General features: G+C 31.4%; 1 protein-coding gene across 9 annotated transcripts in view; it reads left to right on the forward strand.

Moving 5' to 3' along the window:
• PRPF40A (pre-mRNA processing factor 40 homolog A) overlaps positions 1-21,546 on the forward strand; it is a 52,884-nt gene that overhangs the window by 10,625 nt on the left and 20,713 nt on the right. For 4 of the 9 annotated variants that reach the window (XM_051986374.1, XM_051986375.1, XM_051986378.1 and 1 more), the window contains exons 3-10: positions 7,196-7,276; positions 8,715-8,745; positions 10,706-10,725; positions 16,353-16,463; positions 17,536-17,656; positions 17,872-17,925; positions 20,377-20,401; positions 21,070-21,447. In XM_051986374.1, the coding sequence (XP_051842334.1) occupies positions 7,196-7,276; positions 8,715-8,745; positions 10,706-10,725; positions 16,353-16,463; positions 17,536-17,656; positions 17,872-17,925; positions 20,377-20,401; positions 21,070-21,447 (821 nt within the window). The remainder of the gene's footprint in view (positions 1-7,195; positions 7,277-8,714; positions 8,746-10,705; positions 10,726-16,352; positions 16,464-17,535; positions 17,657-17,871; positions 17,926-20,376; positions 20,402-21,069; positions 21,448-21,546) is intronic. The other 5 variants (XM_051986376.1, XM_051986377.1, XM_051986382.1 and 2 more) reach the window with 2 other exon arrangements.

The raw sequence follows: 21,546 nt of genomic DNA on the forward strand, positions 1-21,546 counted from the left end.
TGCTCCAATTGCATAATTGCATAATTGTCACTAAAAGATAAAAACAAAACCTAAAAACATATGTTCCCCTAAAATTTATATAAGGACATAGCTAGCCAACTCTCATGAATGATAAGTGCAAAGAGCAGAAAATCTGCCAGCATTCTCTCTTGACTAGTACTTGAGCTTGTGGATTTTCTGTTCCTTTTTCCTTCATACTTATATCTAAACATCAGTAGAGTCAAGTGATAAATCTTCAGCAGCAATACAGTTTGATGTTTGAGTGCTCTTGGTTATAAAAAGAAATCACTGACATTACCCCTTTTCTTCAAGCATTTGAAAATTTAAGAATACTAACTGGCCACAGTGCCAGTGCTTATTCAATAGCTTATAAAGTCTATTTCACACTAATAATTGCCCTTAGATGGAACTTCTTATAATTAGCCTTAGGGTTAATATACAGTAAGTGTCAGTAAGAATTGATTATCTCCATAGAGAGTATTTTGCTTGGATTCTTATAAAAATCCTGGGAATGACCTTGAAGCTTCTATTGTTTCATCTTGAGGCCTTTTGCATACCTTACAAAAAAAGGCGGGGAAGTGGAAACTGGTAACTTTGGACATTCAAATTTATGAAATTACAAGTAGCTCTGCATAAAGAACACTTTACTATGTGCAAGTGAAAAGGATTAGTTTTATACAGGGGAAAAGCATACATTAGTGGCATTCCTACTCTGAGGTAGGTCACCACTCTCAAAATAAGACCAATGAATAAGAGGAAAGGGCTACCTAGAACAATGGTGAGATCCCGTAGATACTCCTGTTTGCATCTGCCATCGAACAATTTGTATTAAATAGTTAGATTACTTAGTTTAGACTACTGCTGAGCAATGAAATCCATATTCCTATGGCTAAAAATGTGGATGCAAAGTGCCTATGATTCAGAATGTGCTGTGCAGTTCAATGGGCAACTTATAGAAGTAGTTCCTTAGTATTTCTGTACTTTGGCCATATCCTGCAAATGGACAGTAAAAATTGAACAGGAGAAGGGAAACTATTGCCTTTGTAAAACTGCAACATTTTTGGTTGGTTTGTTTTTTATTTGGAGAGGGTAGTATGGATCTGTGATTTCATCAACACAGATCATTCTTTTTGAGGAATCCTTTCTACCAATGCAAATCTGGCAATTGTTCTGCAACTTCTGGTCTTAAGAAAGTTGCCTGCTACACTAAGAGGTTATAACTTGCTGAGGGTCATAGTGTATTTTAAGAAAGGAACTTTCTGACAACAGAGCCAACCCTTTCATTAGACACTGCCTTGCAAAAGTTATTGCCATATCAAAAATACCATGAGTGATCTGCAATCTATATCATTGTGGGGAACATTTATATCAGTGAGATCAGTGATCTCTTGGAAAATTGGAATTTTAAGGTTTGAAAACTTTGTCTTAAACCTTATGGCAGTCTTTTTGAAGTAGGTACCACAGGGATTTTTCCCATTTTACAAAAGAGAAAATTGAGGCTCAAAGAGTTTATGTGACTTGCCCATGATTATATAGCTCAAACATAAATATTGGAAGTGGGATTTGAACCCACTTATACTTCTTCTTATAGCACTGTATTCACAATACCATACTGCTTTTGTCATATATAGTTTCTTAATTACCTGATAAATACTGTAATATGGACATTTGTGAAATTTGATGTTAAAAGGGATCTACTAAAAAAGTTTGGGAGCTCCTTGATTTTACAGTGTTATATGGGAGTTAGTTCTGTGGATTCAGCCTAATAAACAATAACTAAACAGACTGGTATAACATTAAATATCATCTCTTATTCATCCTTCATCCAATTTTCATCTTGAAATATCAGCTGAATATTATTGCAATTGGATTTTATAATATACTATGGTATTTGGTTCTCAGTGACATTATTTGGCATTGGTATGTTCACATCCTTTTTTGTAGAATTTTCTTCATTATAATTAGTTCTCTTGATCTATAAAAAAGCATTTCATTCAGTAATACAAAATGCCCTCAAGGCTCTCCTCCAACAAAGTGTTTCTCATATTAATTCAAGATTCTTTAAGACAAGTAGCAATAATTCAGGTAACTTTAACAGTGACTGATTAATATTAATCAAGACATTAAAACAGGGTGTTTGCCTGCCACTATCATGGAAGATGTTCAGAGGGGAACCTAAGTGGAAGAGAAATTCCCTACATATAGTGAGATCCTTCAGATATTCCTTTTTACAGATGACAAGCTGTTGATATTAAATGAAGAACGTTACAGAACCTCATAAATGAGATGATTGATTGTTTTCGATTTGGTGTAACTAGCTACACAGGGAAAACCAAGTGCACATTGTTGATACTTGAGAAATGGTGGTATAATTGAACTTACTGAAGAATACTGCATGTCTGGAATTTTATATATTGTTGGATGAATGACCCATAGAATTTGTCCAACAAATAAGTTTACATCGTGGACAGTTCTGCCAGTGGACAATGAACTGGGCTAGAATTGTACAGAAGGAAGAGAGCAACCGGGATTGCCTCTGGAATGTTGCGCATTACTTTTAATGACTTCAAAACATCTTGAAACAAAGGTTTACCTTTTAAACAATAATCATCTAGTGATGCTACATGGCTGTGACTTGTGGAATAGTACTGATCCTGAAGATTTTCAGTTGAAGGTTCACTCGAAGGCAATGGAGAGGTGAATGGTGGGTTGAATAGGCTACAAGACATTAATATCCAACGAAGAATTGCTCAGGAAAAGTAGTATAAAGAATGTCATTGGAGAGAGATATGTTGGAAAAGACGGGCCATTCATGTAGTGAGAGCCAGGTGTTACCAAATACATGTGCTCCATTGGTATCAATGCAAAGCCAGGAGTTTCTAGAGGAAACCTTTCCGGCATATGTGGGTGGAACTTCTATAGCTGATTTACAGGAGGATATGGACAAGTCGGTACAGGATGAGAACATATGGATGGGTTGTGATCTACACTTTTGGAGGGAGTCCTCACATCGGTCACAGATCCAGTGAAGTAAGTAAAAGTTTTGTTTTGTTTTTTCCCAAATGCAGGCTGTTTCCCTAATATAGGTGTAAAAATTTAGGTATAAACTGAAAAATAGCACTGGTTATTAGTCATTCCTTTTAAATATGGTAGATTGAAGATAGGAGAGTTGAGGAAATAAAATCTGTGTTCAGAGTATGAAGTGTTATCCTCGTACTCTGAATATTTGTTGTCACGAGACTGTTGAATTTTAACTATTGAATTGAGAGATCTTGGAGTAGCCCCAAAATTAACTAGTTTTCCCTGTTTAATATGTTTATGTTAAAGATTACAGATCATGCAGTCATCTCTTCCTCTTTAGCTGAGAAAACTTTGCATTTTTAAATGTCTTTATATTAATGGCACATAGACTCATGTTATCTACTAGTTTTCATTATCCTTGTGTAGTTAAGTGTGATTTTGTAGTTTTCTTGGGCTTTATTTAAAAGGAAAAAAAGAAAAGATCATGAAATTTATTCAGGCTTTCAAGTTCAGCTTAACTGTTGGTTGTAAAAATACTTCTGAATTCAAGATAATTGATTCATGAGCAGAGATGAAATGCTGCTGTTCTAGAATTAGAAGTTCAGGTTGTGAGTGATTTCAAAAAGAAATTACTTGACTAATAATAAGATAGGAATTTTGAAGTGATGGTCATTTTGGCACTGCTACAACTGTGATTATGCTAATATCTTTAAACTTTATTCTGTTTTCTAAAGCCTTTTCTTAACAAAACCTTTTATAAGAACACCTAAGAGAAGCCTCTCCATTGTTTCTTTTCCCATATTTGTAGAGGTTGTTCATATTTTCCAGTAGACTCCTACTTTTAATTCTTAATTACATTTTGGCAGTGAACCTGGTTTCCTAATGATTCTGACCATAATTTTTACCAGGCCCTACCAAGACAGAAAGATTTTAGGTATAAGTCCTAATGTCTACCTCTATGTTTGTATTTTAAGAGCCAGCCTAGCTAACTTCTGGGATCTTCCTCACCAAGTTGAATCTTGTACTCCTTCTCTTATTCCTAGAAATCTGTGATTTTTCTTTTAATATACATTCTAAAAAATTTAGCATTAGGAGAAATTAGGCAGAAAACTATCAAACTTTACAAATGGCTATGATAAAAGTATTTCTAACATACTCTCTTCTATTGGTTCACAGTTACAAAAAATTAGGTAAACTATGTTTAGTATTGGTCCAAAGATCTCAACATCCTACATAAATTAATTTTACAAAATTCATAAGGAAATCTGTACTAGAACAAAGGACCTATTTGCTATAATCATCGCATGTGAATACATAATAATTTTTACTAATGATAATAGCATGTTTTTGTGTTTTATTACAGATTTTCTTATAGATGATAGTAAATAGCTAGATTTTGAGATGTCAGTATTTAGTCTTAAAGATGACTAAGACTTCCATAAATTATCCTTACAGGAATTTTTGTTAAGAATATAAGTAAATAGTGTAGTAGTGTTTATTTTTGTGGGTTATACATATAGACTGACAATGCAATTTTTAAAATTTTGCTATATAAAATTCAGCTTCATAAGCATTACATTGTTATAATTTTATTTAGTCTTAAGCTTATTAATTTATCATTTCTACTTTTAAAGAAAAATGATGCCCTTGAAATTTAAAATGATTATATTATTCAATAGAAAAATCCTGTCTCTAAAAAAAAAGTTTTGTGGGATGTTTTTTCTGTTTTTTTATTAGGACATTTTCCCCTAGCTTAGCTATTTCCTGGGTTGAATAATTGTCTTTTCCTAGGATATTCAGTAGATTTAAGGAAATCCCTTAAGTTAGAAAAGGTTTTTGCTTCGAACAGAGGTATTGAAAATTCTCAAATCCCTCCCAAATCAGATGTAATTGAGAGGTGTTCAACAAATAAAAATACAGTAAAAAATAGAGATAATGTTAACTTGAGATTTTCTGAGTCATTATGTAACCTTGCAGAAATTTATTTCTCTTGTTTGATTCTATTGAATTGGAGAACAATATTAATTCTTAAATGATAAATTATGATACAGATCCTACTCTACTTAAAGTTTTATGAAAATATTCAGTTGGTTGACTTTTCAAATTAAAAAGATGATTGATAATTCTGCAGAAGTTTTAAACCAACATTTTCAATTTAAGGAAGTAATTAGGCAAGAATAAGTGAAATTATTATTTTCTATTTGCTTAGCACAAAAGTTACTCATTTAGTAGCAAGCAGGTAACTTACATATGATGAAAACCAAAAGAAAATATCAGAAGTTAAGAAATATGGAAATAATCAAGCATTTGGAAGAATTACTACAGGTTAATTCCCATTTCATCAAATTGAGGCATAATTCATATGTTTCTGTTATGAAGAAATACTGTTATCCAATATTGTTTACAAAGGATAGCTTGTTGACTTGAAAGTGTTTTTTTTTTCCCCCCTTCTAGTTTGACCTTGTATTATATTTATGTAATGGGATTTGACCTGTTTTAATTCTTTATTCTGACTTTGTGTTTGTTTGTGTATTTTTTGTTATGTCTTCAACTATTACTTCTTTAAATATACTTTAAATCTTAGGTTGGTTTTTGCCTGCTACTACCCAGTGGTTTGTTTTTTTGTTTTTTTTTTTTTTTTTTTTTTACTCAAATGTTCAGTTGCTATCCATTTAGAGAATTTCAACTTTGTGCTTTTAGCCAAGGTACAATTTAAAAATGAAATTTCTTCTATCCTTGAGAACACCAAAATCTATAAAAGCTAAAGTTGTTTGGCTTTGGGGTGGTTTGGGTTTTTTTTTTTTTTTTTTTTGAGAGGGGGGTTATTTACATAATTGTATTACCTAACATTCTGTTTTCATTTTCTTTCTACATCCTTCTTTTAGCCTTGATAATTGAGAGTTGCCTATACTTCCAAATGTATACAAATCTACTAAATTTACAACTTTTAAAAAATATTCACTTGACCAATCCTCCTGACTAAAAATTGCTGAGCTTATTTTTTGACAGAAATTTTTCAAAATAAGTACGAATGCCTTGTGTAATCATTTTAAGCAGAAATTTATGCTCTTTAAGAATACCTTCTCTTCTGTTATTTATTCATCCCATCATTTCATAAAGTGAATCATTTATTTTATCTTTTTCTTCCAGATAAAATAAACTGACTTGAACAGGGATTGGAATTCAGTTTGTAGAAGTTATCCTGATCATTGAGCTTTTTTGCTTAGTCAATAGGACTTTCATCTTCCTTGTTTGTTAACCTGTTACCCTATCATTAAGATTTACCATTTCACTTACTTTTTTTAATTTGAAACTATTTAAGTGTTTGAAATTATGATTTATTTTTAATTACTATTAAATTTAATTGAATAATCTCTTCCCCCTGCCTTCCTGTCCCCTGTATATTAATAGTTATGATATGGGGAGGGATGTCATAATTATGCTAGTTTTATCTGGGACATTGTCTCCTGCTACCCTTGACTGCCTTTATTAATCTTTACAATTCTTGCTCATATTTACTAGAGTACAGTGATTCATCAATTATACTAGAACTAGTTGCAAATTTAAGATAACATTTCTTCAGGTTTCCTGGAGGTAGGGAAGTACCAGAGGACTGGGTGGAAACTGTAGGAAGTTGGTTGATTTGCTAGTGATTTAAAATTGGTATTTATATTTCAGGGTTTTGTTTTGTTTTGTTTTTTTTAAGTTTCTCTTTTAGGACTTTTATTACAATGAAAAGAAAAAACAACCCACTGCTTAAAGCTTTTTTAGTATGGTAAAATTGGGGGTTGCTTTAAAATTTAGTAGGAGAAACCCTGTGTTGGGGGTAGAGAAATAAACTACTAAAATTTTTCAAACATTCAGTAAAAATAAACCTTAAGTATATTAATATTTGGTTTAGGGGAACAAAAGCAACATATAGAAAGTTTATGATGCTTTTTTTCTTAAATAAAATTTTCTTCATTTACACATTACACATTATACATACACATTGTATAAATAGGAAAATAGTTTGCAAAGGAAAAATATTTTTAAATAATTTAAAAACATTTAAGTCCAACCCATATTTTTGTTAAATTTTATTTTTTATTAGCTTTATGATAGGTACACTTAAATTTTGTGTTACTTTAGTACTTCTGTACGATGTAATAATACCTCATTACTTTTATTCTAGATGCCTGGAATGATGTCTTCAGTCATGCCTGGGATGATGATGACTCATATGTCTCAGGCTAGCATACAGCCTGCTTTACCGGTAATCTTTTGAAAGTTTATTTGATTTAGTATTTTTTTAAAAAAAAATTTATTTCATAAACAGTATTTTGGAGTGCCATAAAATATAAAATGTTTTTCATTAATACTAGAAATTATTTCGGGGGGAAATGATCAAATGGACAACTTTTGAAATCAGAAAATATGAGTTGTAAAGCAGATTGCTATGTTTGAATATCGTTCTCATAAATTAATTGGGAAAACCATGTCTTTACTCCTACTTTAAAAGATTTAAAAATAGGAGTTGAAGGGGAATTTGGTTTGGAAAAACAAAACAAAATATAATCACATCACAACAATGTAAAAAGTGATGTTCTAAGAATCATTTTTTGAGGATGGAGGATGCAAATATTCTGTTTCATAGACAAGGAAATTAAATCTCAGAAGTGTTAAATTAGTTAACTTGACTAGAAAGTTACATTATCTTTTCTCACGAATTCTGGTAGCTAAATAAATGTGAGGCTGGAAATACAAAATTAATCAAGATGATATCACAAACTTAGGAAGGAAGAAAAGTATATTTATTAAGTATCTGCTGTGTGCTAAGCACTTTGCAAAAATCTCATTTCATCCTCGCATCAGTCCTGGAAGTTGTCATTATTATCCCCATTTTTCAAATGAGGTAACTGAGGCAAATAGATTAAGTGACATACTGATATTCTGAGGCTAGATTTGAGCTGAGGTCTACTTGATTCTCAAAGCCCATCACTCCATCCAGATTCTCACTATTTAGAGTCTACAATTGGAAGGGATCTAAGAGTCATCTAATATAGCATTAGAGGATATATAATTTGCTTAAGGTATCATAGGCAATATCATTCAGGATTTAATCTGAAGTCTTTTTTAATTCTGGAGCCTGTGCTTTCTGAAAACTGTGTATTGACTTAGAAAATGAGAAACATTATATACTTATTTATTTTGTTTAATATTTTCCAATTACATTTTTAATCTGTATCCTGCTGCAAATTTTGATGTCACTGCACTCACTGGCATTCACTGGAGTTGAATTAGTTTGCCCTCTTGTTTTCTAAAAACATTGGCTAGATGATTAACAGATATAGCTATTAAAACAAATATTTATTTCTAGATGTAACTAATAGTTTCTTATAAAAATATAGCACCTTTGCAAAATGCTTAAATGTCTCCCCCAAGTCATCTTCCTATGAAATCTTGTAGTCTTAGGTAAGTAAAATATTTACCCTGGAAAAAAAAGAGTAATTTTCAAATTAAAATGTTTTTATTTCTACTATGTATGTGTACATCAAAAAGACATCGTTTTTGAAACATTTGATTTGGTGGCAGTTTTATAGTTTACCTTGGAAACCTATAAGCAGTTGGAATCAATCTAGTGTTCTTGTTAGGAATTCAAGATTTGCAAATAAAATACTATACTTTATCAATTTTATTTTTTATTCTTACAGCCAGGAGTAAACAATATGGATGTAGCAGTAGGTATGTAATATCGGTTTATTAATGGGAAAGAATTTAATTTTTAGAGATTCTTAACCCAATATTAGAAATGGTTGGTTTTTTTTAAAGGAGTTGGTTTCTTCAATGCTTTTATTAAACAAAAGAAAATTGTATCACTTGTAAAGATTTTTGACTTAATATATGATATTGTATTAAGTAAATAGGTATTTTTAGTGTTATGCTAATATTTTCGGGTTTTTGAAAAAATAGTGAGAATCCTTTCATTGGTGTACTTTAAATTGTTTTGTCAGAAATTAAAATGCTATATTAAATGGGTTCTATTCATTGTCATTGGAGCAAATGTAGAGTCTGTGGAACAGAAATCAACAATTTTTAATCTAAAGGATAAAATGTTTATTAGAAGGTTTTTGAGGTAGAAGCATACATATATCTATATTGTTAAGGATGCTTTGTACAAATTCATCATTTTTACAAAAATGTTCATTTCTTTTTATTTTTTTGAAGCCCAGGGAGGGAATAAAATGTCTAAGTAAGGTTGAAAAGATGGAGAGGAGTATGGAATGGTTTAAAGTGGAAGTTGGGCATCAATGCATACTGTATTTACATGAGTAATATTTCTGTCACATGATAATTCAGTGTGAAAGTAGGGTAACTTCTGGACATCTTGATCATCTGTGGAAATGAGAAATCAGGATGGCATTGATCATTGAAACTCTCAGATCGCATTTTATTCGATAGTTTCAACCTCCTTTTATAAAAATACTAAAAAAAAAAAAAAAAGAAAAGAAAAGAAAGAAGGTGATAGCCAAAGTCTGTCACTACATCCAAGGCCATCTCCAGTCATTCTGACCTATATCTTGTCACTGGACCCAGATGGCTCTGGAGGAAAGAGCAACTTTGGGACCATTACATTGCCCTCTCTCACTTAAATCCAGATAATTTGCAAGTAATGGCATCACCTTCCTGATGTCCTGATCATCTTCCAGAATGAAGGCAAACAGCAACAAATAGTAATGTTTTATCTGCCGTGCTTTTGTAGTTCTTCTGTTTCTTCTTTTTGTCATTGTATGTACAGTTTCCCTCAGGGCAAGCTCCTTGCCCATTTTAGCTTTTAATCTACCATAACTTATAGAAAGTAAACTTATTTTCATAGTTGATAATTCTCAATCTTGAGACTGGGGTGAGATCCCTCCAATGATAAAATAGATTATGGTTAAAAATACTCTGTAGTTTACAAAGCAATTTTGCTCCAGTAATACTATTAGATTAGAAGTATTATCTCCTTTTTCTATATATTTTCAGAAGCTGAGGTTTAAAGTAGTTGACTTGACCATGGTCGCACAGCTTGTAAATTGCAGAGCTGGGACTAAACTTAGATCTGATGATTCCAGGTCCAGTACTCTTTCCACTATGCCATGCTGCCTCTACTGTGAAGTAAAATTGCATGGGTGATTTTTAATTGCTTAGAAACTTTCTTTGTTGTGTTCTGGATAAGTGAGGTGCTGTACTTTTCTTGTCAGTTGTTTAGTTGTTTTCTGGAGAGCAGCAAATTAATCAAGATAGACAGTTTTAGGAAGAAGCAAAGGGTTTTAAACAATAATTGTCAAAATGGTTCAGTGTTCAAGAGTATTTGATACAAACATTTTAGAGTAAATTGAAGACTGAAGTTTCAGATAGTCATTAGTTGCTGGAAACCCTTAAACAGCATGATTTTGGATGGAGAGACAGGAATGAAGAAAAATGTTATATGGTATAGTATTGGGGGAGGAAAGCACAAATTGGTAGGAAAAAATAATGTTAAAATATGTGACAGGTAATATTTAGGAAATTTTTGACTAATTATAAGAAGTTGAATTTAGTGATGGTCTCTGGCTTGTGCATGATTTTATTTATATCAATAATGCTTTCGATCTTTATGGATGTTAATTGTTTAAGAGAATTATTTTAATCACTTGATAAATATCCATTTTTTGTTTTTTAGGTGCAACATCTGGCACACAAGTAAGTAAAAATCTAAGGCTTTGGGATTTATTTAAACTTAGATGTGCCTAGATAGTTTGATATTATTTTGTTTCACCCCTCATTTCTTGTCTCCTTTTAGAAGATTAGCTTCTACTTCTAAGATGTGACCCTTTGCTTCTTTTATTGCTAATATGTCAACTTTTTTTTTTTTTTAAGAATCAAAGGTTTAAGAACCATTGAAAGTTTTATTATTAACTCTTAAGGTATTTTTGTCACATTTTTAAGATTGAGATTGATTAGCAAGAAAGAGGAAGTTGAGTAATGGAAATAGTTTGTCATTTGAAGGATGAGGATCTTTTTTTAATTGCTACCATTTATTAGTGCATATAAATTGGATTTTTAAGACTAAAATTGAGCCTGATTTACATAGACAGTAGAATCATCCTTCCTACAGCTTCTTAGTGTTGCAGGAAGCTGCCTGATATAAATCCTGTTTTTCATTTTCATGAAACGTTCTTTAGTATAGAAAAAAATTCAGTCAGCTGGTATGCTGGGTTAATTTTATGCCATAAAGAAGTGGTAGAGAGGCAACATGGCATAGTGCATAGAGAGCCTGTCTTGGCATCACAAAGACCTGGGTTGTACTGCCTCTGACACATACTAGATGTGAGACCCATGGGTAAGTCACTTGACCATTATGTGCCCCAGTTAGTTTTTAAAGACTTTCCAGAAAGGTTGTTGCTCTGTATTGCTGGAGGAAGTTTCTACCCTGGGAGTTCCCTATACCAATTAAATCATGTATACTCGTAAAGTCATAGGGCTAGACAAAAATAAAATACTATGTGATTGAGTTGACAGTTTTAAGAGATTCGGCCTGTCTCTGGTTCTATAGTCTCCAGGGTGACTTGTCTTCTTGAGTGCCTAGATTTTTTTCCTCCCTGGTATTGGTTTTAACAAATTTTCATCTTTGTTTTGTAATCTTGTCATTTTTGAGTTGTCGTTTGCGAAGTGTAGAATGTCATTCTCTAATTATATGTAATGATAGTAACATATATATATATATATTATATATATATATATATATATATATATATATATTATATATATAAACTTCTGAAGTTTCTGAGTTTTATCCCCAATGTCATAGTTTAAAATACAACCAAATGTTTGTTTTCTCCCAGAATGATAAAAGAATTACTGAGAAATTCTTAGAAGCTCTAAATCAGTATCTGGGTGTGGGAGTAATTTGCATAATCTCATTTTTACTCATTTGTTCTAAATGGAAAAATTGGTTGTTTTTCTTAAACTTTTTGAAGTTACTTGGTACTCATTTTCATAGAAGTTTTTTGGTTGTATTTAACCAAAGATTCTAGCAGGAGCCATTTTCTGATACAGGGAGTTAGTGATTAGATTGATATTGTTCAAGAGCTACCACAAAGAACACAGAATGTGTGGTATAGTGAGAAGACCATTGGATTTGGAGTTAGAACACAAGGTTTAAGCTTCTAGTTGTATCATTTTCTATATGATCTCAGGAGGTTCCGAGCTCGTCTTGGTCTGATCAGCCACAGTTAGACACACTAACTTGATTCTAACATAATGGTGTAATTTTGGTCCTCTTCGAGAACAGAGGATAACAATGGATCAGAAACAGAATAATTTGAGGGATCCAGAGTAAAGATGAAGATTTTGCTGTACATACAAGACCAAATTAAAAGAATATTTGCTTACTAACAATGTCTCTTGAAATTTGAAGCCAAAATGACTCCAGTGGAAATACAAATTTGAAGCCAAAATGACTCCAGTGGAAATACAAAGTAGATAGCTTTAGGGATAATGCAGCAATAAATGATTTATAAAGTATTATAAGGAATTAGGATATTTTTCTCATCTCTGAAATGAAAGAAATTGAATTAAGTGCTCTATAAGGTTCATTGCAACTCTTAGCCATTATATAAAATTTTCACTTATATTAGGTTTCCATTGGAGATGATTTTATAATGATAGATTTCAATGTGTTGTATCTTAAAATTTTAACATTTTTCACACTGGGGGTAGTTAAGAAACAATAATTTTTTCAATTCCTATCTTGAGCTTTTAAACATTTGCATATTTTAATTTACTTTGAAACATAAATCCAAAACTTATATACAAAATACACTGTTAATAGAAACCTTTGTATTCTCTGTTTTACTATTCTAAACATTTATGGCAAAAGTTCTCAACCTGGGATCCAAAAACTTTTGGAAATATTTTTAGAAATCTCTTTCAGTATGATTTATTTCTCTTGTAATATACTACATATTTTATTTTATGCACTTAAACACATTACTCTAAGACGGGGAGTCCTTAGGCTAAAGGTAAAGGATCCACGTCACAAACTTTTTATTGAAGTTAACAAACATCTCAAGTGTGTAGCCTTTTGGGTTTTTTACTTAGTTTCAGAAACAGAATCATTTGAGAAATATGAGATGTGCAGAGTTAAGATAATTGCACCCCAAATATTCACAGGGGACTATTTGTGTCTGACCTGTGGCAGAGCATTTCAAGCTTGTATTGGTCTGATCAGCCACAGTTGGATACACTAACTTGATTTTAATATGGTGGTTTCATTTTGATCCTCTCTGAGAATGAAGGAACACAGTGGATCAGAAATAGAATAATTTGAGGGACTTGGAATGAAGTTGAAGGTTATGCTATATGTAACATCAAATTAAAAGAATGGTTGCCTACTAACAATCACTTTCGAGATTTGAAGCCAAAATAACTCCAATGAGAAAAGACAGTAGATAGCTTTAGAGATAATGCAGTAATAGATAACTATAAAGTATTATAAGAGATCTTTAAACATGTGTATACTTCTCTTATTGACCTGGAAATGGAGAGGTTTCAGTGTATAAGTTTATAAAGTAAGATTTAGGGAAAAATCCTTGTGTTCCTTCTATGGGTGTTGGGAGTTATGCCCTGTTTTGAGCAATTTAGATATCTGCATTATAATTCTGTAGCAATTCCTATTTGCATTTCAACTTTTAACATGTCAGTTCACTTGGAACATTTAGTTTGTCACTCGCTGATAATGTAAAATATTCTTTGTTCACAAACATTACAGATAATTGTAAGTTTGAGTTTTTCTAATTGGTTGTTTATTTGTTTCTGAGAATAAGCCATTGAATATATCATGACATAACTTGGCAAATTTGATGAGAGGTATAGATTAAAATTTACACAAACAATGAGTTTTGCATCATAGTCTCATCATTGTTCCTATGGAAAATGGTCTAGTAGGATTATATTGTGTGTGTGTGTGTGTGTGTGTGTGTGTGTGTGTGTACATAATTTTAAAATCCTACCTTGACATGAAGTTGACCTATATAGTTTAGTTTAACTGTTTTATGATTTTAATTGTTACATAGTAATATTAGCACACCACACTATCCCAGCTTATAATATAGGAGTGTAAAATTTTTGAATGAAACAATCTTAGGATTGTTGTTTTTGAGATAGAAGGAATGAGAGGATTTATTTATTCCCCTTTTTGCCAATGAAGAAAGAGGTCAAGCTACTGAGGTCAACTATCTCTTTAGTAGTTGATAGCAAAATAGTGTGATAATGAAACTAGAACTAGTATGATAGTCTTTTCCTGATACCATTTCGTCTCTTAAACCCATTGGCTTCTTTCTGTGTATCTCCTCTTCTTCATCATATTCACTTAATACAAGTCTCAGTTGAATTATTCCTTGTGACAACCATAGTTGCCTTCTTTTTTAAAAAACCTTTTGACTGTAGCAGTTGATTAAATAAACCCTAGGATCTGCTCCAGTTCATTGGCCCTCTTATTTTCTGGTGTACAGAAACTCCTGTGATCTGAGGAGCACAGAATGTAGTAACTATTAGTTACTATGACCTGATCTTAGTTTTTAAAACTCTGGTCTTTTTCTTATGGACCCCCCTCTCCTTCTATAATTTTAAAAGAAAAAACTCTGGAAGGAATTATCTAATTTATTCCCCTCATTTGCAGATTAGGAAACTGAAAACCAGAGAAAGAAACTTTTCCCAGATCACATAGCTAGGTAATATCAGGACATTATTTTCAAATAGAAAATGTTAAATTGATTAGAGTGTAAACCAGCTATTTAAAATTCAGTGTTAAGAAATTGGTAATTAATTATTAAGATGACTGGTCAAGTGCCAATCCTCTAGAAATGAGAATGTAATAATTTTTAATGCTTTAAAATTTATGGGTCCGATTGTAATATTTAAAGCAATTTGTTAATATACATACATATATATAAAAGTTTAGCTTATTAAGGACTTTAAAAAATTGTTATTTATTTCACATCAATTCATTTTTTTCCTATAGAAAAGTTAATTTTACCAGAACAGAAAAGAAATGTGAATGAGAAGATTATTTCAATAATATGAGATATTTAAGTCTTATGTTATTGTGGATAAATATGAAAACTATTTAGGAAAATAATTTCAAAATGTGTTTATGGTTTTACTAGGCATCTAATTTTTGTATGGATATTTTACTATTAAGAGTCATAGTACATACTAAGATACTTTGGTTTTTAGTAGTTATATCAGTTCATACTGAACTTATAATCAATGAAAACCGCTTTTTTTCACACGTACTTAAATAATGTCTTGTTTTTAGCCTATTATTTGAACTTACAAGTGTACAATTTACTGGTTTTGGTAGGGCCAGAATTCTTGTCATATATCTCTAATCTCATATATATATATTTAAATAGCATGGTTTTTATGATTAAATTGATTTTAATATTAAATACAAACAAAGGTTTGTGGCATTTCACTAATGACCTGTGTTCCCTAATTTAGATTAATTCATTATAATCACTTGTTGGGTATAGTTTTCAAACCAGCTACCATCTAGCCTATATTTCCTTGCTTTGTTAAGGAATGGGTCTATGTTTTGTCAAGTACATAGAATACTTTTGATAAATTAGCAAAATTTTAGATTTGTGGTAGATATTGGAGATATAAAATTAGCTTCACATCTATATTCAAGCATTAAATATTCTGGCTGTAATTTTCAAGGTTTGTAAAAGAATAAAATTTTAATGAATTATTACTTTTGGTACTTTAAAAAAAACCCATTTTTCAATTTCTGACTATCTTGTTACAGTACCTTCTAAAATTTAACTTGCCCAGAGTATTTCAATGTTTTTCATGCTACGTGGCAGTAGAAGTCAATTTTCATAGTTCATATTAAAAAATAGCCTTCTGAGGTTTCAGTCAAGTCACACAATTACCAGACTTTCCTGTGAACATTTTTTATTTCATGACAAATCGTGAGTTTCTCAGTGAATAACCATCCTGAAGTACCACACAATTCTTAAAATATTTTTAAACATGGTGCAAAACATAATTTAGTCCATTGTTTAACCGAGTTTATGTATTTAGATTTACATAGTGTTAACTAGGACAGTTAGCTCTTTCATACAAGTATTATGCATGTACATACATACACACATGCATATATATATTTATATAATGACACTTAAAATTTAATTATATTAAAATAAAATTAAAAATTATTAAAAATGTAAAATCATTGTCAAGACCAACAGAATAATAATAATAATCTTTTAAGGTCTTAGTTTGAATTTTGTTGCTTCATGTTGACTTTCTTTTTCCTTCAGAAATCAATGTGGACTGAACATAAATCTCCTGATGGAAGAACTTATTATTATAATACAGAAACAAAGCAGTCTACCTGGGAAAAACCTGATGATCTCAAAACACCTGCTGAGGTAAATATTGGAAAGTTTTAGTCTGGCATCATGTGTCACATCTAGGAGACCATAGTAAGATACTATTTATCCTGTTTGAGGATATAATGGGGGTGGGAAATAAGAGATTTCCTGGATACTTAAACATTTAAGGTTAATGTTTATCTAATATCCTTACCAATATGAATATTATTATATGTTATTTCTACTAAACCCCTCTGTGTTTTCATAATTAGAGGCATATTTTAAGGGGACAAAGATTCTTACTAGAGAAAAACTTGAATGTGAAATGACCACAAGATGGGTATGTTTGTTTTCCTTACTGAGCTTCAGAATTGACTCCTACATGTACCCCCCTTAAAACCCTGCCCTTTTCAGAACAAGAATTAAAAATGAGAGAGAAATTGAGGCTGCAACTTAAAATCTTAAGGTTAGAATTTTTAGCAGTTTTATATAGCAAAATCTGGTCGTATGTGCTTTTAATAAGAATAAGTTTTTAGTTTGCTTTTTTACAAATCGAAAAAGAAAAAACATGACCATAAAAAACCTTAGTGAATAATAAATAAAAATTTAAAATAAAGTGAATAAGCTTTATTCAGTGAACGCTGTAACTTAAAAAAAAAAAAAAAAAACAATGCAATATAGAAAAGGGGCATAAATAACTTTAGCCAGCCTTCTGTCTACTTTGTGACTGATTAATGACTAGACATATTTTAGAAAACGTATATATAATATTGGGGGAACAGATAAAAAATACTTTCTTAAACTGTCAGAATTTTTTTTTCTTAGCACAAACTAGTTTAAATTGGTTGATTTCTTTTAATTCTCAAAGTAAATATTTCAAGCAGTTGAAAAAGATTTGGTTCAGCAATTTCAGATATAGTGATATAATGACTTTAGATTCACTCTTTCATGCCTTCACATCACGATGTTTGGCAAGTTCTGTTTCTATATTTCATACTCATTTTACCTGAGATGTTATTAAGAGTAATATTTTTAAATCAGAATTTGGTAATAATAATAATAGTAATAATGGTTTTAAATATTGCATTTGGGAAGTTATTTTTAATCAAAAGTATTTATTTCTCATTAGCAATTATTATCTAAATGCCCCTGGAAGGAGTACAAATCTGACTCTGGAAAGCCTTATTATTATAATTCTCAAACAAAGGAATCTCGTTGGGCCAAACCTAAGGAACTCGAGGATCTTGAAGGTAATGTTAGAATAGTTTTCTAAATTTTCTTTTCAGACTTAAATCATTCACAACAAATTGTCCCCTCTATAGGATAATATAAAGGCAATTTTGTTAAAAATCGAATGGTTGGAATTATTTTAGTGTAATAGTTTTGTGGAATATTATTTTTGTTGTTGCTGTAGATCCCAGTTCTGTAGATTAAATAGATTTTTATTTGATTCCACTGAAACTAGGATACCAGAATACCATTGTTGCTGGAAGTCTTATTACAAAATCAAACCTGCATGGTGAGCTGCTTTGATAATTCACTTTCTGTCATTACTTACTTTTCTATAGTTGTTCACTAACCATGATTTGAGTGAAAATCCAAAACTTAAATAATACCATTTCCATTAGAGTTACATTAGAAATGAGCTTTTATTTGTTTTGAAATTGTGTAGCAATTGAAATTAAGGTTCTGTATCACTATAGTAATGATAGTTGACTGAAAATAACATGTTTATTTCTTACAAATCAAGTAAAACTAAAAGCTGGATTCAGTTTTGAGTTTTGTTTTATTTTGTTTTTTCATTATTGGACAAATTCATTGGGCAAATTGAATATGAATGATAATATTTTAAGACCTGACTAAGTTTAATTTGATAAATATTTTCACTAGGAAAGTTAAGTCCCAGTAATGGTATTAACAAAATAATCAAGATGTTCTTGGAATACTTTTAGAAATGGCATATATGATTTGAAGTTAGGTGTCCTCACTTCTAACAAATGTTTCAAGATAGTATTTTAACATTTTAGAAAGTCATAAAAGAACAATTAAGAATCAAAAGTTTAGTAATACCTCACTTATCCAGCCACTTCAGATAATCAAAATTTTCTTGAGAACTTGGCAACAAGCAAAAAGGTTTACCAAATAACCAGAACAGAGTCTATTTACCAAAGCTTGTTTTAATTTTAGGAATATTTTGTATACTGGACTCATTCCCTTTTGATTGAGTATAATTCAAGTAAATTTAGTCATCTAGTTTTTCCCCATTTATAGCATATTTCTTTGATGGTGGGGTAAAAGAAGGAGAGCGGGTTTAGAAGAGATTATTTTTTTTTGTAGGAAACTTCCAGTTTTGGAAACTTCACCTGGAGAGTTGTGACTTGGTCGTAATCACACAACTATTTTGTGTCCAAACAAGACATTAGTGTCCTTAACCATGTTGGCTATTTAATAGCCAATTCAAAGGATTATTGGGGGGGGGGGGGGGGTTGTTTGTTTTGGTTTGTAGGGTTTTTTTGTTTGTTTGTTTTGGTTTTTTGAGGGAGGAGTATTTCTAGCATATTGTCTCTGTCTTTCAAAATGCCAAAGATCAGAGCAGTATCTTTATTCAGAATTATTACACGTTGCTTCCCCTCATTCATTCATGCTATTTTCCAGCCAAATTGTTCTACTTTCTTTCCCCTCTGCACAACATTTGTGTAATTTTATAGCATAGGCTGCTCCCTGTTCTTGGAATACTCCTTTCCTCAATTCTGCCTCTTGGAATCCTTAAGACTCAGTTCAAGGCCTTTCTTAATTGCCTAGTTAATTGGTGTTGCCCATCTTTTACCCTCAGCCCCAATTTATTTTTATATATAAATATATATTTTGTTTCTGTGTATGTTTCCATTTAGTAGACTAATTCAAAGAGAGGGTACTGTTTCAATGTTGTCTTTGTATTTCTAGTGCCCATTGCAAAGCATGGCACATGGTAATACATTTGGTGAATGATTATTGAAATTAATTGAATTAGCTGATGAATTAGGGAAGTGATAACCAAAGGCAGGCATATCAAGTGCAGCAAATGAATAACAGCAAAGGAGGCAATATGAATGAAAAGAGAAGAAGGAGATCAAAATGCTTTATAATTCTAAAAATCTTTTTGTAAATAGCTCTATATACCTTCATAATACTCTGGTAACTTTTGAGGGCCTGCCTCTATTACAATAGTACAGTACATCAATCACATTCATAATTGTGACTCCTGTCATTGGGTTTTCATACATTCTGTTTCAGAAAGAATAAACTTTTTTAAAAATTCCATTAAAAAGTTAAAATTCTTTGTAGAAAATCTGTGTTTAAGGAATAATATCTAAGCAATGATAGTGGATAAATGAGGCATTACTGTAGACTTAGAGGCAGTGCTAAAATTGAAACAGAATATGAAATTTCCATTTTTAAAGTATAAATAGAAAATAGGAACTAAAATTGGCCTAAACACTCAAATCACTTACTTTGTCTATGGTAATTTTTCATGACATTTAAAAAGAAGAAAGCTAATTTCTAACAACTTTAACCTGAGTGGCATTATTTAGGTTTGAGATATCTTAAGTTCTAATCTATTTGTCTACTACTCAATCTTAGCATATGAACTCCAGATTTCATAGTAACTTGGGTTAAAGTTTAAGCAATCAGCTCTTTGAGCCTTGGGAAAATATTGTTTCTCTTGTCCTAATTTTGCTGGTTAGGACATAATTTATGTGGTTTGTGGGAAAATAAAACAAAAGATTGGGAAATCACTAGGATTTGAAGAAGCCCTTAATGGTTAATAAATATAATTTCCACATTAGAACTTTGTGGGTGAAGCAGCTATTAACAAAAATAGTTATAGTTGGCCTAGTGGGATTTCTTTCTTCCTTTCTCTCTAAAGTTTTTCAGCAATATTTAAAGTAGCTATCAATGAGTTAATTTTCTTTTTCCTTTTTTTAAACAGCTATGATCAAAGCAGAAGAAAGCAGGTAAGTAATCAGTAGATCTGTGGGTACTTATGGTGTCTGTGAAGATGGAAGTTACTGGACATTATTTGAAGTAAAACATTTATGTTCTAGCTCTACATTTGCTTTTGTATTTTGCAGGTGTCTAATATTAATTAGCTTTGCCAAATTTGGCAATTCTAAGCTCATTTGGGAAATTTATAATTTATGAAATTCAAAGCGTTAACCTGCTAAGATGATGCTTCTGTAGAACATAGAAATCTTGATAGCATATTATATAAATTATAGATAATGTATTTTTGGTGTTTAAATACATATGCCTTTGAATAACCTTGAAAATTACATTAAAATCATTATACAAATTTATTATTAGTTTATATATTTCATTTTTAAACAAATTCTCTTTTAAACAATTCTCTTGGAGAAATCAAGTTATTTGGACTTAAATTTTTAGGTTATATTTCATGGTTATTGAAAGTGTAATGCACTATTTTGTGAATGGGAGGTGATTTGGTGAATTCTTGGAAACCTAACCTTAGTGTACTTGCTGCACCATTACCCTCTCCCCCCCCACTCTGTTCCTCCCTTCTTTACCCCTAAATCCTACTCTGCTACAAGTCATGATTGATTTGCTTTTTATGTGACTTAATATTAAAGTCCATTTTTTATTATTTTTTTAATGTACTTCACAGTAAAGAAGAATCAACCACAACATCTACTGCCCCAGTTCCTACAACAGAGATTACAACTACAATGAGCACTATGGCTGCAGCTGAAGCTGCAGCAGCTGTTGTTGCTGCAGCCGCTGCTGCAGCTGCTGCAGCCGCTGCAGCCAATGCCAGTGCTAATGCTGCCATATCAACTCCTTCTTCCATTGTTGCTTCAAGTGCACCAATTGTCACTGAGCCTGAAGTTACTTCCATTGTTGCTACTGTCATAGATAATGACAATACAGTAACAATTTCAACTGAGGAACAAGCACAACTTGTTACACCTATTGTTCATGAACAAAGTGCAGAAGTATCTAGTAATGTACCAGAGGAAGCATCAAAGCAAGAGACTTCAGTTGAGTAAGTTGGCTTTATATGGTACCATTGAAGTTCATAACAACTTCCAGGTGTAGCAGAACCAAACTCTGGCATTTCAGAATTTTAAGACCTTCTTTCCTC

This window comes from Antechinus flavipes, chromosome 3 (genome assembly GCF_016432865.1).
Source record: "Antechinus flavipes isolate AdamAnt ecotype Samford, QLD, Australia chromosome 3, AdamAnt_v2, whole genome shotgun sequence".
Taxonomy (NCBI): Eukaryota; Metazoa; Chordata; class Mammalia; order Dasyuromorphia; family Dasyuridae; genus Antechinus; species Antechinus flavipes.